General features: G+C 39.4%; 1 protein-coding gene across 2 annotated transcripts; it reads right to left on the bottom strand.

Moving 5' to 3' along the window:
* Positions 1-6912: 6912 nt before the first annotated feature.
* WDR75 (WD repeat domain 75) lies at positions 6913-26373 on the bottom strand. Of its 2 annotated transcripts, none has more exons than XM_052792280.1 (21): positions 26236-26373; positions 25983-26112; positions 25035-25100; positions 24275-24368; positions 22250-22374; positions 21857-21927; positions 21209-21325; positions 20558-20646; positions 18990-19148; positions 18585-18644; positions 18380-18495; positions 17798-17970; positions 16852-17015; positions 14470-14653; positions 12534-12628; positions 12011-12106; positions 11255-11424; positions 10615-10674; positions 9359-9499; positions 9186-9277; positions 6913-7187 (listed from the first exon to the last, which is right to left on the bottom strand). In XM_052792280.1, exons 1-21 carry the CDS (start codon positions 26319-26321, stop codon positions 6980-6982), a joined length of 2496 nt encoding a protein of 831 aa, XP_052648240.1. In that variant the 5' UTR covers positions 26322-26373; the 3' UTR covers positions 6913-6979. The 2 variants fall into 2 exon arrangements, with proteins under 2 accessions (XP_052648240.1, XP_052648241.1); XM_052792281.1 differs by having other exon boundaries at positions 26232-26343.
* Between the last annotated feature and the right edge of the window lie 28 nt (positions 26374-26401).

The raw sequence follows: 26401 nt of genomic DNA, 5'->3' as shown, positions 1-26401 counted from the left end.
ATTTTAAAATAAAGGCATTAGCAGTATAAGAAAGCCTTTTTGAAAAATGGGCAGAAAAAATCTTGCTTTTCTGGGTAGTACCTTATATCTCAAAACCTATTCTTTTGTTCCTGCTCTCATGAAGATGTTAGACAAGTTTATGGCTGCAGTGTCTGTTCTTGAAAGATTAGCCTAATTCTTAGCAACACAGCTGTATCTGTGAAGGTCAACAGAGGACGAAGGTCATGGCTCCAATGATTCTTCATTACATGTTAAAAAACTTGTAATTCTTTAACTGATTTCATTTTAGAAGCTAAGAAAAGATTCTCCCTGAACAGTTTAATGCCATGCTAGTATCAATCTAAAAGTATTTTCTGTGAACTGCAGGCCACTGCTTTATTCGAAGTTTGTTTATTTAGCCCATTAGTTTGGGAGAGGAGGAAGTGGGCGTAAGGGGAAACCAGGAATTGCTGCACCAGAGCTGAGGTGTCTCCTGTATCACATCAAACAAACACCTCTCAGGAATGCTCTAGGTGTGGTTGCGGCTCTGCCAGCACAAGGGACAGGCTCTGTGAGAAAAGAGTGGGATTTTGGGTGTATTACATTAAAACCTCATCTCCTGAGCATACAAAAACCTTCCCTGTTCTCGGTGGAACTTGGCTGTAGTTCTGTGAACATCTTAAACTATTGATTTGCATATTATCTGGTTTCGTTGTATGCCAGATTCCCCCCCCCCCCCAGGCTAGTTCCCCACAAAGGCAATGACATCTTGTGTTGGCAGAATCTTGTGATGCAGAAGCGAGGGGCGGATGTTAGCGGGAAGGTGGGAATGCTTCTTTCCATGCTGGCCGCTTATGCGTTCAAAGCATCTGAGAAACCTGCAACCTCAGAAATTGCTGATACGCACATTCCCAGAGCTGTGTGGTAACTCCCTCTTACAGCCACATTATGTTATTTGCTTAAGAGGCTTCATTTGGTGTATTATGAACAATATTAAGAAGTTCTTTATAAGTAGCTTGGACTACATTCACTTTCAAACCAAACATACCACTCAGAACACTGTTTATAGCCCCGTATTTTAAGATTTAGTACTTTATCTTGTTGTTGGTTACATGTCTTTGTGACCCTGGACTATAAAGCCAAAGGGTGCTTTGTCAATGATTTCTGAAGAGTCAGGATTTCATGCCGAGTTGCTTTACAGTAACAAATTTCATTCATTTCTGCTATCCAATAATGATTTCTTCATGTGAAGATACTCTGTTGTGTATCCCCTTTACGTGTTAAGTTAGTAAAGTACTTAAAATCCTGAGCTGTTCAGAGTATTATTTAAATGCCTTTTGCAACCTTAGAGGTGAGTGACCCTGCTGCCCTGGCTAAATTCCAGTTTACATAATTATATTCTACTACTTAACTCCCCAAAGAAATGCTGTGCAGAGGCCAAAACTAATGCCCACACCGTTCGATCTGAACTGGGGTATCCGCAGAGAATGGTGCCCTGCAGAGATTCTGCGTCTGAAGTGGTGTTTGCTGTGCAATGCCACAGTGTTAACTGAGGTATAAATTGCTGCCTTTGCTTCTGCCATCACCAAAAAAGACTGTGGCAGATCCTAAAGGTAATCAACGCAGAATACAAACCAGGACAGAGAAACAATAGGCTTTAGGACTACCTGGAAACACTTATCAGTATTAAATGACCCTGACAAAATTTGCCTTTGAAAATACAATAAATTAGTCAGAACAATATTTGACCTGTAAGCAATTAGCCCAAAGAAGGTCTGGAGGATAATTCTGACACTTCTAAGGGCCCAGAGAAAAGCAAAAATGAAAGGTTAAAGGAGACGATTTTTTGTTTAAAGGAAACAGTAGCATGCTTTCATTTTTTTTCTAAAGATTATTATCAATTTACAACAAACATGGAAGAATAGAAATTTTACAGGAAAGAAAGATTACTTTTATTAGGAAGAACTGTGACTGTCAGAATACGTAAGCATTTAACGGATTACATAGATCATAGCATGACTTTTAGCAGAGGTTTGCAAAATTAGACAAATATCTGTCAGGAGGAGTTAAGTATACCTCAGTTACTCTGCTTGAGGGCAGGAGGGTGGACTAGAAGGTCTGCTGAAGTTGCCCTGAGTTGTATTTCAAGTCGTTGTCATCTTCTGTCCTGCTGATTGTAATTCTGACTGTTACTGCATGCTTTAAAAGGCTCATTGCAGACTGGGATTTGGCAGATTGAGATATCTGAAAGAGGATCCCCCAAGGTTAGGCAGCCAAATCATTGTTAAGCAGAAGTACATGTGAAATACAAAGATCCAGGTGATCCTAACACATGCTGCATGATTTGCAGTTCTTGTTTTTTCCCTATTCTTGAACAACTGAAAAAATATAGCCACCACTGTTTAGTAATACCAGCCTTTAACATAGCTTTCCTGCCAAACCTCCCCACTGAGGACCAGGGCATGTTTTGGAGCTGCTGTTTACTAGTAACCAGTCTGGGGCTACGAAATACTGGTGCACAGCAGTGATTTTCAGTCTCTGTGGAACTAAGCTTGACTGGAACCAATGGGTTAAAATTACTGGTCACCTCTCCTCTGCATTTAGAGCAGCACCTGAGCAGCATCACAGGGAAGCAGCATCTCAGTCAAATCCCATTGCCATGATATACGTCATAAGGCTTTGCCTATCTATTGTTTATAACGCTTTCCATAGCTGCTGAAGTTTCAGGTCCTAGTGTTTATCTGACCACTTGTCTGAGTGGAAAATCTGGGAAGTAAGCAATTCGCCTCCTAGGCTCCTGCTCCCCTTGCGTGGTCTGTCCCTCAGCCTAAATAAAGCTGTGACTGCTTCTGTGAAAATCACTGTCCTGTGGTGATGCACAACACACCCATAGTCACTGACCTCTACGTGTTGCAGAGGTATTTTGTTACTTGTAATTATCATGTAACTGGAATCATGAGATTAAGTTAAATATCTTTCTCGATGGTCTTTTTTGTCAAATCTTTCTGATAAAGATTAGTAAAATCCTTATAAAGTAACCTTTAGAAGGAAGAAGCAGAAGCCAAAAAATCAAATTAAGATTTGACTTAGGGCATTTCAGTAAATATGGAGAACTTTCACGGCCACTGAGATACATGAGGTTTAAAAAAAAAAAAAAATATCGAGGAACAGCAGAAGACAACTGTTTTAAAAATAAAGCATTCCAAAGCAGGCACAGACAGATGAGTCACAGCCCTCCCTCTAAATTCTTCATTGTTGCAATTGTAGTATCTTTCAGGAGACATTTTCAAAAAGATTGGTCAGAATGTGTCTACTAAATGTAGTAAAGCTCTAACCAGAAATGTATTTCCTGCCTGTGTAGAAAAAACATACACACAGAACTACAAAGTGAAGACTCTCTTTGTTATCCCAGTACATTCAACCTAGTGTGCAAAGCAAAACAAATTTAATGAAGACAAAGGTTAGAAAACATAACTCCAACTATATCTTTTCTTGATGAAGATTCCTAACACACTGCTTTACTGCCCGAAAACAAAACTAAATAGCATCTTTAGATGCTGAATTGCATCTAAATTGTCTCTTGTTCATACCTTATTATTTTCCAGTAAAGCACTTTCACAAGAACATGTGAAGTTTAAAAAAACCCCACACTAATAAATATTGAGATTTCCTCCTTACCTTTAAAGCTGCACTTAAGTGTTGCTGACACAAGAACACAATACCAGGCTTTGATGCAGCCAGGGTTTATGAAACAACATGCATATGGATCTCTCTACTCAACTTGCACTTGTTTTTCTGCAGAGCTAAAGTCTGATGTTATTTAAGAAAAAAGACAAAAACCTTTCAATGTGGCTTTCCTAGTACAGTGCATGTTTTGAGGGCGGGGAACCTATTTACTAATCCCCCCCTCCCATACTTTCTATTTTTTAAAACCTCTGAGTTTTCAAAACCCGTCATTTGTCAGTTACAGTCTTAACACATTTTCCCTATTTGTTCTGTTGAAACTTTTCATTTAGGGAAAAATCCATCGGGTCCAAGGTTCTGAAAAGGCTGTATCAGTTCTAGATCTGTAGATAAGAGGGATGGAAATAAAAATTGCATAATATTTGGGGAGCTGTGATTTTTCTTTTCAGCTATGTATACCAGAAGGTTATTTAAACAGCTGTTACAAAAAGGGAGAAAAATACAAAAACAGAAGACAGGCTATAGTTATGACAATGTTACTGTTTTTTGCTCTTCCTCTCCCTGTAAATTTGAGAGAGAGAAATAAAAAAATAGATGAACTTTCAAGCAAAGAAATTTTGAAATACCTTTACAGGTTCTAAATTACATTATTTTTCTGTCATACCAAGGCCTATAAACAACAAACCAAAATGCCTAAAATATGAAAACCTTTCCTTAAAATTCATAGTAATATTATTAGTCCTATGTAAGTAATCTGTGATAGAAGAAAATGTTGTCCCTCACAGCCATAAGTAATAAAGTCTGTAGAACTACAGTAGGTAACTTTATTATATGAGAAGCTGCAGAAGCCCTTTGCTGCCAAGTAACAAAGTTAACCCTAGCCAGTTTAGTCTGAAACTGTAACAATAAATTATATATTTTTCACATTAATGTCTGATTAGGAGGAAATATAAAGAGCGCTATGGTTGGACAGTTCACTCTAAGTTGCATGAAACAAATTCTAAGTAAGGCTCTTTATGCAAAGCAATGTCTACTGAAGTGTGTTTATATTCCCCACGTTCATGTTTTGTGAATTCTACAATCACAGATCATAGACATAGGGATGTCAGAACAAAAAAGGTGCACTGGTTTTTCTACTTTTCTATAATAATGAGTTTTAAAATGATTTTTGGCTTTGATTCAGCCAGCACTCAGACCTATTGGTAGACTTATTTTTAATAGTTCTTTTCAGTGCAGTGGCTGTTTACAAACGATTGCTGTGTTCTTGCGTATGTGGTCTTTGTCTCCGTCTGCTTTGAAATGAGCGCCCTGTCCCTATTCAAGTGTGTATTTTTGTTTGGTAGGTGTTACTTCATTTACTGCATGTAGATATGCATATAAGGCTTTTTATTTCTGGAAGCTTCTTGCCTGTGACAATTATACGCAAAGATCACATGGTCTTGCTAATAGCACTGTCCTCAGCTGTCACAAGGACAAGCTCGGTAGATCAAAATCAGCAAGCAAGGCTTGCCAAGGTTCAGGGAACAGCCGTATCTATATACCAGTCGACAGCAAGGGGTTACGTCATTGCTCCTGACCTGGCAGTGCAGGAGCTGGCTGGACTGTGAGGCACCAACTTGCTTTTGACCCTTACAGAACCTATGTCCTTTCAGGGGAAGGAGCCTGCCTGGCTAAAAGGCAGCTTTTCCATTTCTCAGGGATTAAGACCTCAGGGTGGAGGGTAGTGGTGGTGGTGGTGAGAAGGGGTGTCTGACTGACTTCCCCTGGGGTCAGTCGGCCTGGGAGCAGGACGGGTGGCTGCAGGTGTAGCTCTACCCTCCCATCCTCTGTGAGGGGCTGCACAGGTCAGAGATGCCTTACAGCAATACTTGGTTACTAGCATGTTAAAAAGTGGCTTTTAAAGTTTTTTTTGTCCTCTTAATAAAACTGAGTTCAGAGCAGAGTACTCAGGCCACCCCCTCACCATGGCAGCCCCAACCCACAAAGTACCTCATTGCTAAATATACAGGTGAAGTCACTGCTGTGTCACATTCTAGGTAATGCTACAACATTCATCTCCAGCTTTCAGTCTGTGAACTGCTTATTACAGAGGTGAGCAATGGTTGACTTGCCCGTCTGTCAAGGGTCAGCAGTGCTTACTACAAACATTTGCATTTGTATTAAAATGTGAGAAGTAAACCTTCCAGCAAGATCATTCTGAGGTGCTTTCCTCAATTCCTAAGGATGAATTTCAATAATGGAAGTGATAAATTTTGCCTGTTAAAGGATACACCCCCCTAAAAAAGCCAAAATTGTTGCCAGTAGTTGCCTTCCAATATATGGTGTTAGAAAAGGAGAGGGAGGAAAAGGTCCTCTACTTTGTTTTCAAGGCAGGACCAAAGTAGAGAGAGCATGGTTTTCACTGACAAGAGTTGATGTATCAGTTCTGCTTCCAACTTTTTAAATCTGAGCATTTTTAGCAAAATATTGTTTCCTCACAGCTTTTAGTGACCTGTGCAATTTCCATCAGCTTGCCTTCATACTGCAACACCACAGGAGACTGTATTCACTTTTAGGCCTTCAAATTTACTACTCCAAACTAACTATACATATCAGAGTGTACAGTTAAGTAATATATAGAAACTCTAGCTGATGCATGAGAGGCCTACGAAGCTGACTGTCAGGAAAACAGACACATCTCCTTCTACATAGTGCAGTTTTCATGATATTTGGGAAGGTTTCATTATGCTCTGATACATGTAAGTATGCCTAGGAATCTCTATGAACACCAGCAAACATGTAGGTATCTATATTCTAGAATCAGGCATACTAAGCCATTTGTCAACTGTCTCAACAGCTAGAGAGGAACTTCTGACGGAGACACTTGTTATTTACCTGTATACAGCACTACCACTAACCACCCTGATTTCCCCTACCAGATCTTGAATTAAGTAGTCTTATTAACAAGCTGTTTGCTGCTGTTGCTTTGGCAGCAGCAGACCAGCCTCCATGGGGGAGATTTTCAGCAGCTTAGCTGTCACTTTTCTAACTGATCACAAGTCAGATAATGAACTCAGGTTTGCTATTATCCTTTTAAATACACTTGCAAGGGGAAAATAAATCCCACAGGTTAAACGTTTTCTAAGGTCACAGAGAATCAGTAATAAACTAGGAGCAGAACCAGCTTTTCAAAACTTTAATCCCTTGCCCCAGTTCTCTTTTCTTAGGGAAATAAAAGGCTGCTAAAAGTTATGGCCAAAGGACTCTAAGGACTTTTTTGAAGAATATTTAATATACAAAGCTTCAGCTTACAGTATAAAAACCACAAGATGTCTGTTTAGAAAGCTGATATCCAACTGTAGTCCATTTTTCTTATTTTTCGTAACTCTTTTTCCTGGGATTTAGACAGTTTACATGTCATCTCTCCTAATAATTCCATAGGACTTCTATCTTCTTGTTCCATTTCAGTAACACCTCTTTCCTCATCTGAATCATCCTCTGTTTTTTCACTTTCCATTTCTACTTCATCAGCAACTTCTTCAGTACTGTAAGACGAAGACGATTAGGAACAACCCAATTAATGAAATTAATGGGCACTTTCACATACTATAGGAAAGAGACAAGTTATCATGCAAATAACTAAACAAACATATTTTATTTCTTTTTTTAATTTCAGGCTACTTACAAACTACTACACTTCACTTGCCATCTCAATTACAAGCCATTTTTCAAACAGCTGTCCTATGTTTTAAGTAAACTTAAACAAAATATTTTTCTTTCTCCAAATACAATATATAATGTCAGAACAGGCAGGTCAGCATTATGTAAGAAGCTATAATCTCTCCCACAGAATTAGCAACACTGGATACTGTGGTAGATGAGACAATATTCAAGGTGGCCATTCTTCTCTTTCACATCTGAAAAAGGTCACTTGGTCTTAAAAATTTCTACAATACCTAGAGTGTTACTAGAAAAGAAGAAAAGTTTGTTTTGTTGTTGTTTTTTTTAAACATAGGGAGGTGCTTAAAGTGGCTACTCCCTTCTGACTTCGAGTTAAACTTGTGCTGAAGTAGAAAGCACACTTCCAAAGAATTAGATCGAACAGTTACCATTTACAATGTCATAATTAATAGTATTAATTTAAATGTCTGTTGTATAGATATTTTGGATCTCATTAGGAATGACCTGCATGGCAGAACGGTACTGATCTCCTAAAAATCATCTGTTCTAATACAAACTATCACTCACAAAATGTAAATGGTAAAACATGTATAATACATTAATATTATACTACCAAGGAAAATAAAATTATTTAGCATTAATAGAAAATTAATCTATACAGTGATATATTCTTGCCATTCTTCAAGAGCCCAATCCTACAGCCCTTATATTTAACTTTAAATGTGCAGTCATACTAATTACCAGTGTCAAAGTACAAGCTCTACATGTGCCAATATTTACACAGGCCACTGAACTCCCAAATTCTTCAGTACTGAAATGACATGCAAGTTTCCCTATATTTCTTGTATTAGATTTTTACCGGTGTTTTGTTGATGTGGCAAAAAGATTTTTACTTGTGTCATCCAGTAAGAAAGCTAGCAATACTGGCCAACACAACGCAGCAGAACTGATTATACTGCTGTTATGGCAGAATATAATGCACATGCAAAAACTATTCAAACTGGTGTTTTTTTCTGGGTAAACACTGGCAGTGTAAACCACCCTCTCACTGGGCTTGCAAATTCAGAATGGCAGCCGATACCAATGACACATTTTCACCTCTGGCTTGGCAGAGTTTCATTAAACACTTTAAAGAATAGATTGCACAAAAAATGCAAGCATTTAATTGGCTTCAGTGTAAGGGACAAGATATTAATCTTAATACAAGACTACAGTCATAACCCCTGTGCCTGCATTCATTTTCTAGCAGCATACATCAATCTCAGAGGAGCAAGCTACAATACATTTTAAGTACCTATCAAACTACTCCATTAAATTCGGATCAATGCATTGTAAGACAAGCTCAGCTAACTAATTGTGTTCACAGTATACACTCGTATTTCGTAGCTTATTTAGGAATGAAATTTGAGTTCTAAAAAAACTGTTAAGATTAAACCTAAGGACTAACTTCTTGGTGTATCTAGAAACTGAAACCAAGAATTGTGCAGGAAGTCATCATAATATCAAATAAAGTTGAGAATCTGACATTTATCCCAACATACCACTAAAAACATTAAATCCCTGAAATAAAGCTAAATTCATAAAGAACACTGAGTACCAAAGGCAACATTTTGTGTACGAGCACATTATGCCAAACGGCAGTAAAAAGAGCCAATAGACTAAACAGCCAGTCTGCATATCTCCCCAAAACTGAGTTGTTCAAAAAAAAAAAAAACCCAAACCACCCACTTGCCACAATAAAGTGTTCTACTAACTTATGTCAATAGAAGAATAAAGAGTGTTGGAAAACTGCTTTTACATTTCAAACAAAGATGTACATAATTGAAAATAAAAACTAAGGAGAGTTCTTCAATTTTTCTTACCTTTTGTTCTCTTTGGAGATGAGCAGTGAATTAATAAATATAGGACAGAGGAAAGAAGCAGATGGCAACACATGTGCTGGAGTGTGCAAAAGCTGAAAAGATAAAACAGAAGCTTTACGAAAGCTTTTGTTTGTCATGGTTTTGTTTGTACACTTTACTGTAGTTAGTCCTACCTCTTTGACAGCAGGTGAATCTTGCTTGTGCTTATTATGAACTAGTTTTCCAAGGTCTATATCCTCTTGTGATTGCTGACGTCTGTGCTTTCCCAATAGCAAGCTAAATGGTGTCACAGGAAGACTTTCTTCTACTGCCAGCTTTAAAAAGGTGGAAGTTTAAGTAGAATTTTAGTGTCACAAATCTAAGTTCTATCTCATTTTGAGTTACCAAAATTCAGAATCAACCTAGCTGACAAAACTCTACACTCAAATTTAACTCAACTGAACCATATGGCTCTTTGTACTCATTCTCTGTCAGGCATCCTGAGAGTCCTACACAGAGATAGTAAAACTCTCCAGAATCTGGATCTGGATTCAAGAACACCAGATTTTAGTTGGTTGATGTACCAATTAACTTCCAAATATGGAAGTTGCGGTGTGTGCCAGAAAAACTAAGTATGGCTTTCACATTCCACTTATGACTAAAAGATCATTTATACCCCAGCATCATCTGCCGAGTTAATTAATTATGTAACTGGAAGCAAAACATGTCAAATTCCCTTCTGGCATTTTCCTAGATCAATATACCTTAATCTGAGTACCAAATTATTCCCCCACCCTCCAAAGAAACTGATTGCTTATAACCACATTCCCACTGGATTTTGTATTAGAAATATACTAACTTCTACTTTGATCTATTTTATCTAACCAAATCAATCAAGTGCTACTATTTTATTCTGTTCAGTGGGTATGAAACAATTCTTCAACATGAATTTAAAAAAATCAAATTTCCCAGACTACTCCTCCACAGAAGTATATACTGGAATGTAATTTTGAAATTCCTTCTCACTGATAAGTCATAATTGACTGACAATTGTTTGTTCTCATCAAAGTGCAGTTCAGGCCACACTCAAGGTTCCAAGTGTTAAAAGAAATCAAGATAAGGAAAGAGCTTACTCAAATATCAGCAGTTTTGCTTCATCTGTGTAACCTGACTCCTTTTAGAAAAGTATCAGTTTTTTGTTCAGGGGAAACAAGAAAAGGAGGGAGTAGCTTCTAATACTTCTTTTTTTTTTTTAAAGCTTTTTACAAACAGCAATTCTGTCAATAAATAAGCAAATACAGATTACTGCCCCTTCAGCTAAGGTCCTATGACTCCATCTAAGGATCTGGTGTGCATTTTCATGACAGAAGGGAATTTGAGTCTGATGAACTGAACACCAACAGAATTTAACTGCTCTGTACATCTCTGTCAAAACTTCTATAAGAGGTACCTGTTTGCTTGACGGTGTAAGCCTTTCTTCTAGAGACTTTGTGCTAAGCGTCATTAGTTCCTAAAATACAGAATAATGTAGCAGAGTTATAGTATGTGAAACTGCTTTCCCTATTTTCCATACCTTGCCTACAGAAGCTTTCGAATGGCCCAAAAGCTTTTGTCAGTCAAATGGAAGAGGCAAACACATCTCTTTATTTTATAAAGAAACTGAAAGGAAGCAGGAATGGACCTAGAGGTTCTATATAGACATTTTGGGAAAACAAACAAAAACCCCACCCACCCACAAATTACAGGGAAAATTGAGTATCATATGAAACATTTGGATAATCAGCAATAATACAGCTGCTAGGTGGTTGTTTAAGTTAAACAGCATAGGCAGTTTTCCCAAATTACCTAGTTTCTTGTATGAATGAGGCAGCAGAAACTATTAGCAGTAGAAAACCAGTAAATAATCAATTTTGTACTTAAGTTGTTTCGGCAGTTAAAAACTCTTAATAAAGAACAAAGCATGGCTTAGACCGCCTTGAAATCACAAAACAAAACCCCTACACTCAACAGCAGAACTCTGAATTTGTATCAATCCACTCTCAGGAAACCACTTTCCCCCCAGGAACCACCTGCCAATCACTATTTCTTACTTGTGTATCCGTAAGAAAAAACAGTTGGGATCTTCTTAGCCAATGGTATTTTTCTGAGCCAATTGTTTCAGGTTCGTCTCTTGGAACGAAGGCAGCAAGCTGGATCTTTTCTTTACAAAGGTTTCTCTGGATATAGATTGGCCGTGGCTCGTTTGGTTTAAACACAAACACTGCAAAACCAAGAATGTCTTCTCTTTAAATCATGAAATTCTTACCTTCCTGCACAGCTGTCAAAGCCCTATGTATAACAGCCAGTAAGGGCTGGACAGGATTGCCTTTAAGGACTAGTCTGCAGGAATTATAATTGGATAACCTTACTGCATAATAGAAGGTACCTTTCACAGTACTCCAATCCAGAGCACATACTTGGAAATTAATGTTTCTGTAGAACAGTAGCTCTAGGAAGAGTAATTAGAATTTATAGTCAAAGCTGTAAAACATAGCTGTACAGTTCAACCAGTTTTGCATTTACAGGAGAGGGTCAAGAACATTCAAAGCCCTCACCCAGGCAGCACGGTTAATCCTGTGCTAATTCCTGTACCAGAAACTAACTGTTGGAAGAAAAGATGGGAACCAACATGCTTTACTTGGCTGTTGCTGTCAGACATGCCTCAGTTTTCCACAGGTGCAAACACAGACTCAAATCTGTCTTACGGCTTTCATGGGGCTGAATTCTAAGAAAACTTTTTCTAAATTATGCTTTCACAGTTTTAAATTCTACTGACTATTACTTGTCAAAGAAGCCTTTGTACTTACAGCTGGACTCTTTTGAGAGCCATGAGACAGCAGCAATATGTTCTGAAAGGGGATCAGGTTGCAGAATTAAGACGTTGAGGTGGGCACTCCATTCCACTGAAAAGCAAACACAGCAACAGCGAGACATAAAAAGAAGGCATTCAGTTCTATCCAACTACTTTGCCAAACAAAAGGTCAAATGGGAATGACACACAGGGCCTTAACCTCTGGAAGAGGCATGCAATTTCATTTATTCCCAGATGAATAAAAATACACAAATACTATCAACTTCTACACAAATGTAGGAAATACTAGCTATTATTGTGTTATCAATCGTCTAACTTAGAATTTACTATGCACATGCACACAAAGCACATCCACGCTGGACAGGATACCATCTTGACTGAAGTATCGAAATCATTACATTTCCACAGGACATTTTGTAGTGGGTCAATCTGGAATCAAACTAGAATTATTTTAAGGTTTCATAGTAAATTCAAGTGTTAAATGTTACCACTCTAGCACATATTGAAGCTGATCTTACATGCACAACTGAGCAGGTTCCAGCAACACAGAAAGCCATAATCAGTGGCACCAATAAGGTACTTGGAACATGTCAGTCTCCCAAAGCAGATGTTCCTACAGAAGTAGAAAGTCAAAACAAGTTAGTGACCTTCAGATTTCATCTTTGTTTCTCTATTTAGCAATGATTTGTAAGTCACAAAAAACATTCAGTTAAGATTTAGTTCTGATACTTAAATCAGAAGTTTGTTTTTTGCTTTCACCTCTAGTAGTATGAAACTTCGGAGGCAACCACCAGATAGGTCCGGGAGATTTAACAGTATGCATAAATCTATAAGAATTATATGTTCCTACAACATACTGATTTCAAGGAGTGATTTTATGCTCTCGAGTAAGTTACAAACCCATAAGTAATAGTAAGTGTTCACATTGGGACTGGAAAATAAATTCCATATTTAAGAATTCCTACTATCGCTCTAAGCACTAGAAAGAGAGTAGTAAAAAGAGCAATTCTTTTTACAGGCTGTTCCAATTGAAGAAAGCGTGTGATTTGTTTTCACTTATTTTAATTTCTCATTCTCGTTTAAGAATAATAGAACAGCCTTTTGATTGCTAATGCTATAGAAAGTTTTCAAAAAAGCTAATAAGGGATGGAATTTCTATAAACATAGCCTTTTGAAGTTATGCAATTAATACAGTCATTTAATATAGTCCTAGAGTAATTTATTTCCTTTTAATATAGCATATAGTAAAGGCTACAAAAGGAGCAGCTGGCCTGGGAAAAGCTTGCTGCTGTACCAAGCTGTCAAGAGAAGTTTTCTCCACAGATACAGTAAAGATGTGCCTTACATGCCTCCCATGATTTTCCCGCACACCAGTTTTAGAATCATGTTTCTCAATTTCTAATCTTAGAGGAGCGGTATAAACAAAACAGGCTTGATCACACAAAAGAAAAGCTTGCAAACATACACGCAAATACATGGAAGTGAGAAATCTCTGTATCTTTCTGATTCTTTATATCAGAGTCTTTAAAACATTGTGACCATGCAATATTTTGCTTTCCATTTTAGGTGTTTCCTGGAAGCAGGTTTATGAAATACCTCTAACATTACTGCAGTAATGACTTTGAGAAGCAGTTAGAAAAACCTTAGCACTGAAAGAGAATGCTGCGGTAGGTTTGTAGCATCTTCCTGTTTCAGCAATTGTTTAGATACAGAGATCTGGCACAGAGATTACGTAGATGAACCAGTAAGGTCACCTATTGCCCTATTTTTTCAAGATTATCATAAGAAAAATGATACCTGGATCAGAAACTGCTCTATATTTGCATGGTCCAAGAAACTCACTATTAAGGCTGTCCTATTCTTTGAGTCTGTATCTTTTACCTCTACCATCGACCTATGCCATTCCTCATTATCCTTACACAACAGAATGGTATCTAGACCTTCAGGATGTCTTTTATCGTGACAGCACACAATGGAGCATGCTGGGATAGTCTGCCAAGGGATCAAGATATGTATTTTATGATACAGCTAATAAGGTCAATATGCCTTTATGGTTTATTGATATAATTTCTATTTGTACGCATGTGTACATGAATAAAGAACAAACTTCCTATATTTATACTTTTTCAGTACTTTGATTCACTCCTAGATTAATGGGAAAAAGAGAAGGGCTATTAACACACTACTGTGTGCCCAATGATACATGTTTGTGTATGGGAGGTACAGGAGTCATAAGCAGGTAAGAAGATGAAACTGCAAAGCCTGATCTTGTTATTTTTAACAGTAAGTTACCAACGACCCAAAAGCCATTTTAGAGTCTTTTCTATATATGAACTCGAGACTGTTAAATTCAATGTTAATGTGAATATATACAAGGTCTTGGATTACTATGAATTGATTCTTTCTGTTTCGAGAGTTCAAGTAAGACGTAAAAAAAACAGATGAAAAACATACCTTATTTTTCCAGGTGGATGGCAAAACGTACATTTAAGATCCCAAGTAACTGAATCCCATACAGTGACAGTTTCTTCAAAGCTAACAGCAAGCAAAGAGCCATCTTCTGAGAAACAGCAGTTAGTAGCTTGGTAGTTGTGGTAGCTGCCTACAAAGTCACAGCTCCAGCTCACACTTTGCTGTGCTGCATTGAATAAACAAGCTAGTTAATTGAAGTCTATACATGAAGAAAGAAGAATTCAAGTATTAGGGCTGCAAAATAGGCTCAAGAGCAAGATAGTTTTGTTTCAGAAGGCTTACACTTTTTAAGAGTACAGAGACTCTGTCCTGTTCTAGTACAAGAAACATCTAGTAGGTTTTCCATTTGTCCTCAGTTTTGCATTTGAACAGTGAATCCTGAGATTGACATGGTACAATACTCATGTTTACTTTGCCAACTACATTAACTGTGCTCTCGAATAAGCAGATGTTAGATAAAAGAAAAAAAGATACTGAAGTAGATTCAACATTTAGTGTTCTGACACATACTGTTCTTTTAAAAATGTAGCAAGAACATGAGCATTACTAAAATTTGAACACAGGTTGCATTTGAGTCCAACAAAGCTCATGGTTCATTTACATAAAGCTTGAGGATCACAAAGTGACCTATCAGCATGCTTAACCTGCCAGTGCATTCAGTTGGGATACCTTTCCCATTGTTGGTAATTACCATGAAATAAACAGAAGCAATGTACTTACCACATAACATACATTTCCCAGTATAAATAAATTCATACAGCATGCTTTTGAAACATATGAATAGGATGAGGAAAGAAAGGAAAATAAGTTCACCCTATGCTAAGATATCCTTTATATAATGGCTACAAGTTGATGATTAAAAGACCTGCCTGTAAAAAAAGCCAGAAACAATTCACTACTTTAAATTGCATGGCACCATCTAGAGGCACAGTGAGAGATCTGCTGCAAATAAACACATGACAGTGTGTATTCTACTTAAGAACTAATTAGTTTATTAATACTTGCTGCACAGAAGCTGAATCTTTCTACCTGAGCATTCCTACGCTGCCTCCACTGGGCAAATACACCCCAGAAGTCAGCACTAATTTGTACTTTTACACATGCCACGAAACAGAAGTCTGTATAGTCACTTAAAAAACGAACAAAAAATACACCCACCCCCCCACCAAGAGGCCAGTCAGCAGGTACAAAACTATCTTGTTGAAGGAAACAGACCCCATTAGGTTTCATCCCCAGCCGACACTGTACTCAAGATCAAAGTATCTGCTCATTAAGTTAAGATACAATCCAGGCTTAGAATCACTTACAAAAAAAAAAAAAAAAAAAAAGAAAAAACCCCCACTCTTTCAGATACCACTGAGGGAGTTGCTATTAAGTAAATATATGCATAAATCCTAGTAAATGAATACAAGCTTTTGTTTTTCTTCTCATGAGCAGCCGCTGTTGCAAACAGCTTTGAAAGAGAAAGTCAATTTGGCAAAGTAAGTTTGCCAAATGAAAACCTTAGTAGTTCGAAAGTACTTTTGAACATGTTCTCACCTGCCCACAAAAACACAAACCAAACTGCAAGCAGTTCAGCAAGACCACTACCACATCTATTTGGGAACACGAAAAGATAAGACATCCAAGTGGCAGGAAAGTTCCAGCTCACTTAAGTGTGCCTGGCACTGTAATAACATTTAAGTAAAAGGAAATTAAGAAGCAGGAAACCTTTTGTATTTCACATCCAAAGGCATACAGGGTAATACACATCCCTCAGATGTTCTTTTTCAAACAAGTGAACATCAGCATGCATTCTGAGAGATGAAATTTGGTTACTTGAGTATCTTGGAAGTGGATCCTAAATATCCATTCTAGGACGTTCAAATATCTAATGGGAAGGAAGGATGTAAAAAAAGTGAACTCTTAAGGGGTGGAGCTGCAGAATGGCAAAATGCTATCATTTTACACTAAGTCAACTAAAACAGAATGACACATTTCTGCATCCTGCTCCCTTGACCAGAAGTCTCAAATAAAAAGACTGCCCAGAGGAATGACAAAAATCCATTTTCCTAGCATGGAAAAATCATTACCAGAAATAATCCTTTAAACAATCAACACAAGCTGCCATTCCCTTCCGCAGCAGGCTCAGCAAGGTCTTTGCTATTTCAGGAACCTCCATATCAGTCGATAATACTGCAAAACTATGAGAGAACTCCATCACAGAGGATGCTCAGGGGAACACAGTACTCCATGCAACAACAGAAATAGAGAAATGCATGGGCCTTGAGGGCCTAGTTCTGAAAGAATGAAGTTAGGGTCAGAATTTCTATAGCATCTTACAAAGTGGCAAGTAAGAGTAAGTTACCTTTTGACCCTACCTACCTTCTGGATCAGTGTCTTCTACCATCACCCAGACTTTAAACACACAGTCTCTGCCAGCTGTTACCAGTATCAGAGAGTCATCTTCCAATTCATCCATCTCACGAAAGCACATGTCTGTTATGTGGTCCTCATGGGGCATATTTATTCTAGTGTTCAGCTTAAAGCTATAGGAAAAGAAAACAGAAGCTTGCTGTTTTATTTCATTTGGAACTCGGGGAAGGTTTACATTTAAGATGATTCTGGAAGGGGCAGGGAGAAGGAGAATCAAAGAAACTTCTGTCTAATTAGATAGCTAAATGGTATTGCATTTACAGATCAGATTTCCCTAATCACTTCCATACAGCAAGAGAGATTGTAGCCCAGCACCGAGAAAGGATTATCACTAAGCAAGCATCACTCTCAAATATTCAGCCTGAACTCTGGGCAGTCTTTCCAGTACTTAGAAAATCCGTCACATAGCTACTATATAGTAAAAAATATAATTTTTTTTTTGTAAATAAAAAAATCAGGGAAGTATATAAAGAAAAAGACTAAAGAAAAAAAAATCAACAATAAAGTCATAATCTTCTGTACCCTAGAAGAACTAATCAATTAATGATGGATTAGACAAAGGTGGGAAAACTGAACAAGCTATAGAACCATTCTGTCAAGTCCATGATTTTTAATACCAAGTAAATATGTGAATTTAAGTCCTATGGTTAAAATTGCCTGTCTGATCAATATAAGTAAATTAGATTCAGAGCAATTATTTCCAATCTGTATTTGTGTCAGCTCTGTGCATTGTTTCAGATGTGTGTAGCATGCATGGTAAACTCTCCCTAGGGTCTTCCCTAGAATTTTATTAGTTGGTCTGGAAAAACTCTGCCTTCGCAAAACAAAGCCTGTGTAAATAACTGTGTGATACTTTTGATTTTGACACCTAGAAGGCCAGCTCTATTATTGTTACCTTTGTGTTTCTTCATCATAGAACCACAGCTTCAATTGTAACTCAGGGTCAGTTACTTCTTCTCTCTCTTCTACTGTTGCTAACCACTTTCCTTGTGCACTAAACGCAACTTTTACCAAGTCAGCTTGGTTTAAACCTGCCTGATGAATGTATTGTCGTTGCACAATATCCAACTGCAAAACAACAAGGCCAAAATTAAATTTCAAAATTCAAGTGTAGACTTGGAGATATCACTCATAAAACCATGGAGAAAAATGTTCTGAAAGGACAGATTAGAACTGACTGGGCTGTGGCATAAAAAAAAAAGCAGGGAAAGCATAACTAGGATATGTACATTCCACAATAATGTTAACAGGAGCAGCACACTGTTTTTATATTTATTCAACCATTAACATTCAGCTATGCTTAACAAGTAAAGGAAGTTTGCCATAAAGCTGAAAACATCTCAGCTTGGAATCCAGTCCCATGGTATAGCTGCTGGCTTTTTTTCCTGTTTGCCATATTAAGTCTTCAAATAAATTCTGACCCATAACTTACTTGATTGAATAAGTTAAAGTTTTAGTACAAGCCCATCCAACTTACACTGAACAGCTGTTGGTCACTTTGGAGACAATAGAACTGCAAATGGCCAGGCTCTCCATTCAGGACCAAAGCTTTGGTTCTAGGATCAACCACTAGACCAGTTTTGACATCTGTACCTGGCAATAAAAATCAGACGACAAATGACCTAAGATGGGAAGTGACACATTCTGTCCTCTAAGTGGAAGATAAGTTTTATTGCACTTACTTTTGATTAGCCCTTGAATACTTTTGGAAAATCTTAAGTTGCTGTTGATTATTGTAATTCCTGAAAGGAAAAGCAGATAAAGTCTTGCAAAAGGATTCTGCAATGTAACCACATCTCATGGTGGGGAAGGGACCATAACCAACTGTACTTAATCCTATAAATGTATACTTTTCTCAATTTATGACACCCCTACATCAAGGTGGAAAGCCAAGTTACAGCAGCCACCAGGCAAATTCACAGAACTGATAAAAGAGCAAAAGATCACTTCAAGCACCTGTTCTTTCAGATCAATATTGAACTTTTATGTAGTACCTAGTTAATTCATCTGAGATTAACAAAATAAAGCTCATACAGATTTGCATTCCGTTTTGCATTAAATGATACTTAAAATATGTTTTGGCTTACTGTTGTCTGTATGCAAGGTGCAACAGAGTGTGCCATCAGATGACATGGAGATGTACTCAATAGCAGATCCCAAACGAGGAAGGAAATCCTTCTGACAGTCTGATTCATTGTGCCACAGAACTAGAACAGACTCAACTCCGCCACTCAGCAAGCTGGTTCCTTTTCCGGTAATAAAAATGCAGTTATAGGTTTTGCTTAAAAAAAATATCATCAGCATAGGTGTTTACAATGACAGACAAACATAGGTTTCTCAAAAACCTTTCTTAAACTGCCACATACAAAGCAATTTTCCTCATATCTAGCCTGGGCAACACAAATAGATACATTTCTCATTATCCCGTGTTAAAATTTCTAGAGAAACTTGGATTAAGTAACAAGAATTTGTGCCTATAGTAAAATTTAAACTATGCTTTGGAGTAGTAGATCCCATTACTTTCTGAATCAGCTGAGTATTTGTGTTAGAAGTAGAACAGTTCAGCTGTATTCCATCAGAAGTACTTTGCAGTAAAAAAAATATCCTAAGGAGAATAGTTCAGATCACACAATTCAGATAAAAGCTAACTGTATTTTTGTCACTAGGTTTGAGCTCGGACAAGACTGGCTTGTTTTATTTGGATGCAAGTAAGACTCTGGCAAGAACTCATCAGTATTACTGATGAAAGGGGCAGGGGAAGGGAGAGTGGAGGTGGGGGAAAAGAGGTAAGAGGAGGGGTTAGATTTTACATTTGTAGTGGGTTGACCCTGGCTGGATGCCAGGTGCCCACCAAAGCCGCTCTATCACTCCCCCTTCTCAGCTGGACAGGGGGGAGAAAATATAACAAAAGGCTCGTGGGTCAAGATAAGGACAGTTGAATAAAGTTGAAAGCAAAGGTCGCGTGCGAAAGCAAAGAAAAACAAATGATATTATTCTCTACTTCCCATCAGCAGGCGATGTCTAGCCACTTCCTGGGAAGCTGGGCTTCAGTACGCGTAGTGGTTGCTCCGGAAGACCAAAAAAAATGCCCCCCCCCCCCCCCCCCGTCTCCCTTTACTTAGCTTTTATATCTGAGCTGATGTCATATGGTATGGAATATCTGTTTGGTTAGTTTAGGTCAGCTGTCCTGGTTATGTCCCCTCCCGAGATCTTGCCCTGCCCCAGCCTGCCATTGAGGGGGGGGCAAAAATGTTGGAGAGACAGCCTTGATGCTGTGCCAGCACTGCTCAGCAGTAGCCAAAACACTGGTGTGTTATCAACACCTTTCTAGCTACTGATGCAGAGCACAGCACTGAGGGCTGCTATGGGGAGAATTAACTCCATCTCAGCCACACCCAATACAACATTCTACCACAGAAGGTAGATATTTGACATCATGAATGCCAATCAGAATATATATAAAAAAATAACAACTGCTTCCATTTTTATTTTAGATCCTTCCTGGAAATACTTAAAATTCTAGAAATTAATTTGTTAGTAAGTGGACAAACTCAAACTTCTATTGATTTTTCCCTCCCTGCTGCAGCTCTTCGACTTTGAGAGGTTTATTTGTTTGTTGGGGTTTTTTTTCCTGTTTTTTCTGTTTTTTACTCACCCTCCATAGAAAAAGCTAGATCCATGACAGTATCATGATGCCAGTGCAGTGTCGAAAATGTGTAGTCTTTCTTGTGGTAGAAATTCCTCCTACATGGGGAGGAACAGAATAGTTCTTTAAGCACAACATCAACAACAGAGCAAATGAAAGGAAATATTGAATTGAATCAAGTATACCATCCTCTCCTCTAACGTCCAGACTAGAGTTCCTGGTATGCTCAAGTGATACAAAGGGAGGGAAAGAACCATGCTAGCAGGTTTTCGGCACCTTCCTGGTACACACCGTGCATCTTAGACATACTGAGCAACTTGGCAAGCATATTGTTCTTAACGACACAGTTCCACTAGTGTGCTCTCTCTCTAGGACTCTACTTGCCCATAAAGAGTTACTGCAGCTGCTCCTGCACTACCTTTTTCAAATACAGTTTAGAATTGTGGAGCATAGTTTAACAGGAATATTTTCCTATTTGACATTAAACTGAAGCTGTACCCTGAAGTCAATGTCAGTATTGCAGCTTCACAGGGCCTTCCTCATTATGACTTCTGAAAATGGCAACACTAAGGACAAATTAGACTGCTTTGCTCAGCTTTCACTTAATTCCTATAGTCACATCAGTTTATAGGGTACACAGTTGAATCAAAATGTGCATACCAGAGGCGAATCTTTCCATCAGCATGGCCAGTTGCAATACAATCCTCTGTAGGATGGCATGCTATGCAAGTGAAGTGATTGTTTCCACTTTTTGTCTTTATTGCACTTACAGAAAACCTTCAAGAGTTAAGAAAGTAACTTTAATTAGATCAGGGGTTATTTATTTTTTTTTTTAAACAAAGCTTCAAAAAGATCAGCTAATGCATATAAAAACAATTCTGACTAGTAAAGTTAAACATTTCCAAGTTGTCAAAATTACATGCACTCTCCAAAGAGTAGTGATGGACTTATTTCTCTTTATTTCATTAGTTCTTTGCCTTCAATCAAGCTGAAAGATCTTTCCTTCTTTCTCTCTCTCTTTCTTCTTCCCCTCCTGTCCCTGTTTTGGCCCTGACCAAACTATGTCACTTGTTTCAGTCGAGCATCAGACTAAGCATTTACCTGAAAAAAATACATGCCTGAGCTGAAAAGATAAGCTACTAATGCCGGTGCAGCACCTCACTGTCTGCCTCTACCGGAAGCTTCTTATATAGTGACTACATACCAAATGGTTGCTGACAAATATAAAATAACGCGTGCACACATCACCAGTTAACAAACATTTACGATTTATTGGACTGAATCAATACCTGACATTTTCATTCTTACCTGTTCAACTGTTTCCGTTTAAAAAAAAAAACTTGGAGATTAAGCTCTTTCACTGATGCCACGTATTCACCCTGTTATAGTAAAACAACAACTTAGGAGATACAGATTATGTTCTTACACATGAATGTAAAAAAAAGTTTCACAACAAAATACTTAAAATTGGAAATAACATATAAACTGATGTTAAGTAAATATTTTCCTATTATAAGTGTTGTTTTTTTTTTTTTAATAAAAGAAAGCATAGGTCTTACACAGATTCATTTAACTTCAGTTTTGTTTCAGTGCTGCTGTGCTTGTATAAAAGCATAAACAGCATATAGTTCATTTGAGAGGAAAAAAAAACCCAACCAACCAACACCCAACAGAAATAAAAAACCCCAAAAGTGAATATACTTCTCCTCCAAATGCAATACGCTTCGGTGACGCATCCACACCATCCAAAACCACTGACAGTTCCTTGGCTTCCAAATCTTGGCCTGCTGCTTTTGTCAGCTTAACTGAGACCAGCTGGAATGTATCTGACCAAAGAAAAATCTGTTCAAAAGGCTTTTATGAACAAGTTTATGTACGTCCCTTACAAAGGGGATCTGCACCCCTTCTACCTTAAAAGTAACATGTTAGTACCTTCCAAAATTTTTTATAAGTTTGAAAAAGTTTGTAATACCTTTCAAAAAATAATTGTTTCAAATATTTTGATTCAAACAATAGCATTGAAGATCGAGGACTAGGTAGTGGATACCAGTGCAACTGTAAGCAGAAACCAAGCAAAGCTGCACAACATTTGCTCTTGCTCCAAAGTGACATTCGTAGCAATATAGTTAAGAGTAAGGTCAAGCTGTATTTGTATTTATTTTAGACAAAATTCTAGGGAAAAAATATCTAAGCATACTGTTAAATAGGACAAGTCTACTCATGTTAATACTGCTTACGGTGGAAGAGTAGTGTCAAGTACTGTAGCATACCCTGTATCACTGTAAGCACTGCTTAAAGATTTACTGCATCTACAGCATCAGATACATGCAGTATATGCTTCAAAAGCGAAGACAGGCACTCTTCTACACAAATATTAAAAAAATAGATGTCATAGAATGAAAACAGAAAAAAGGTACAAAATGCAGGACTGCAGACATCTGTGTATTGGGTTTGTGTGGCAAGGTTTTGGTAGTGGGGGGGGGGGGGTTACATGGGTGGCTTCTGTAAGAAGCTGCTGGAAGCTTCCCCTATGTCCGACAGAGCCAATACCAGCCGGCTCTAAGACGGACCCGCTGCTGGCCAAGGCTGAGCCGATCGGCAATAGTGGTAGTGCCTCTGTGATAACATATTTAAGAAGGAAAACAGTTGCTGGGATGGACAAAAACGGCAGCCAGAGAGAGAGTGAGAACATGTAAGAGAAACAACCCTGCAGACCCCCAGGTCAGTGAAGAAGGAGGGGGAGGAGATGCTCCAGGCGCCGGAGCAGAGATTCCCCTGCAGCCCGTGGTGAAGACCATGGTGAGGCAGGCTGTCCCCCTGCAGTCCATGGAGGTCCATGGTGGAGCAGATATCCACCTGCAGCCCGTGGAAGACCCCACGCCGGAGAAGGTGGGTGCCTGAAGGAGGCTGTGACCCCGTGGGAAGCCTGCGCTGGAGCAGGCTCCTGCCAGGACCTGTGGATCTGTGGAGAGAGGAGCCCACGGAGCAGGTTTTCTGGCAGGACTTGTGACCCTGTGGGAAGCCCGCGCTGGAGCAGTGTGCTCCTGAAGGACTGCACGCTGTGGAAGGGACCCATGCTGGAGCAGTTGGTGAAGAACTGCAGCCCGTGGGAAGGACCCACGTTGGAGAAGTTCGTGGAGGACTGTCTCCTGTGGGAGGGACCCCATGCTGGAGCAGGGGAAGAGTGTGATGAGTCCTGCCCCTGAGGATGATGAAGCGGCAGAAAATAACGTGTGATGAACTGACTGTAAAACCCATTCCCCGTCCCCCTGCGCCGCTGGGGGGGGTTGGTAGAGAATCCGGGAGTGAAGTTGTGCCTGGGAAGAAGGGAGGGGTGGAGGGAAGGTGTCCTGAGATTTGGTTTTATTTCTCATTACCCTACTCTGGTTGATTTGTAATAAATTGAGTTAATTTTCCGCAAGCTGAGTCTGTTTTGCCCATGACGGTAATTGGTGAGTTGATCTCTCCTGTCCTTATCTCGACCCACAAGCCCTTTGTTATATTTTCTCTCCCCTGTCCAGCTGAGGAGGGGCAGGGATAGAACGGCTTTGGTGGGCACCTGGCATCCAGCCAGGGTCAACCCACCACAATCTGTCACAGAATTTAAGAAATATTTTAAAAAGTAATATATTAAAGCATGTTCTTGCAGTATACCATTCACTGACATGACAGTAGCTTAAATATAGAATGACTTAGATGAGAAGGATGATGCTAATCATACCGTACCTCTTTCACCACTCTTTGGAATTACAACAAACACTGAGTCCTCAGAACTAGCAAGCGCGTACAGTGCCAGAAGTTTGGATCCTACAGTGAAAGTCTGAAGAAAAAAATAAGGGAAGGAGGTCAAAAACTACTACACTAGTGCGTATGGTTTTCAACAGTGAATAATGCTAAGTTTTTACAATAAAGAAAACACACCTGCTTTAAAGAAACCTTGGTGTATTAATTAAAATTCTCCATTCTAACACAAATAAAAAAAGACCTTTATTCTATTAAGGACTAATACAAATGTTAAAACAGTACTAATAAAGTGTAAGAGATCAGATTTACTGAAAAACCTGGAAGTATCTTACCCCTCTGCCTCTATTTAGCAGAAAATGGGAGCAACAGGACAGTTAGCAGCCCACGTTTTCAAGCCGTCATATCAATTCCTATTGGCGTATCACAAACTGCAGCGCACTGCCTAAGAGCTACACTGGACTCTGAACTGCAGCAAGTAGCAAAGTTAGTATGTCAGTTCATATCCCATCTTTTTCCCCAAAAGATTCTGCATCATCATGAATTTCTGCAGCGACACACACATCAATTGCCACATTCTATTACTGCCAAAAATAGATGGTTTTCAGGCTGTGTTAATGGCAGACCAACACATCTCAAGACTGATTTGTGCCCATTTGTAGTAACAGCTGCAGAAATCCTTATTCTACTACCAATGGGTCAAGAATAATTTTGACATGTGCTCAACAGGAATAACTCAACATACTTTAATGGGAATGCCATCCATGAAGTCCCACAGCTTAATGCTGCCATCAAGAGAAGAAGAATAGAGCTGAAGAAAAAAATAGAAAAAAGTTAATGTAATATATCAAAGCCAGCTTTTACATAAAATCACAGCTTAAAAGTTGAAGGACTGATGAATAGAACTGCAATTCCGAGTGGCTGAATCATCAAAAATACAGGACACAGACTAGCTTTCTGCGGCCTTCAAATAAAGTGCAATGCAAACAGAACACTACTATTCTAGTTTGCAATATACATTTTCATGAAGTGTGAAAGAAACAACAGGTATTTGTTTTTAATCGCTTGAGACTAACTGAGTATGCACAGATACCCATTATGTGAACACCTATTAACATTTGCATCAGATTTTGCACAGATAATATGCAGATGCAGTCCATCTGGGCAAATAATTCTTGTTTATATACGGACACCAAAAAAACCCAAGCAAACTGAGAGCCAGAGCACGAGCAGCAGCAAACAGGGAAGGCAGGCTGCTGGTAGGCAGAGAGCCACCGGGCAAATTAAAGGGGTTTAGTCAAATCTACGTCTGTATCAGCAGCTAGAGAGGGGGAAAAAGCAATCACAGCGACTGTTGTCGATTTTCCCACGTGCTCCTCTTCCCCCTGGAATCATCCAAAAAATGGAATTTTTGCTGCTATTTCCATTTTGCTGTCGTTCCATTCAACGAGTGTAATCCACACGGCGCTTCACGTTTTTATTTGTGGAAAACGGACATAACGTTTACCTTCCCAGGCAGATTTTGGAAAAACGTGAGCTCAACCGTGCTATATTCGCTTCCAGCTCGTTCTCAATTTCCAGCCAACTCCCCCAACACCCGAGACAGCCTCCGCAGAGGCACGTAAACCCGGCCGAGGGGGGCAGGAGCACCCCCCGCACCCCCCACAGCCAGACCTCCCCTCCCCCCCCAAACCTGCATGTGGTTGTGGGGGTTCAGCTGGACGCCCGTCACCAGGTCGGCGTGGCCCCCCATCACCCGCAGCGTCTCCTCGGTGGCCACGCTGTACATCTTCACGAAGTCGCCGGCGGCGCATAGCAGGTACCTGGAGGGGGAGGAAAGCCGTCACCCCGCCGCCCGCGGGAGGGGGGGGGGGGCGAGCGGCAGGCCGCGGCGACGCCAGCTCAGGAGCCCCCCTCAAGGCTGGAAGGCCCCGGCCCCCACTTGCTTGGAGTCGGCGGAGAAGACGGCCCTGGCACCGTGGAGAGTGCTGCCGCCGCACCGCACCACGCGGAGCGTGGCCGGCGCCACCATCTTCCCTCAGCGGAACCCCCGACCTTTCACCCCCGCCCCCGGCGAGCGCGGCCGCTCTCGCCCCACCCTCCGCCGCGACT

The sequence above is a fragment of the Harpia harpyja genome, chromosome 7 (assembly GCF_026419915.1).
Source record: "Harpia harpyja isolate bHarHar1 chromosome 7, bHarHar1 primary haplotype, whole genome shotgun sequence".
Taxonomy (NCBI): domain Eukaryota; kingdom Metazoa; phylum Chordata; class Aves; order Accipitriformes; family Accipitridae; genus Harpia; species Harpia harpyja.
The sequence above is the reverse complement of the archived record's forward strand: the minus strand, read 5'-3'. Positions and strand labels throughout refer to the sequence as shown.

Bases quoted from the DNA above. Each gene is read 5' to 3' on its own strand.
- WDR75 (XM_052792280.1), bottom strand. From the start codon at position 26,321: ATGGTGGCGCCGGCCACGCTCCGCGTGGTGCGGTGCGGCGGCAGCACT. The intron at 17,016-17,797 runs GTAACAATAATA...CTTTTCCTATAG, and splicing joins TATGATGAAGAAACACAAAG to CTTTAAGCTGAACACTAGAA. The intron at 9,278-9,358 runs GTAGGACTAACT...TTATCTTTTCAG, and splicing joins ATTCACCTGCTGTCAAAGAG to CTTTTGCACACTCCAGCACA.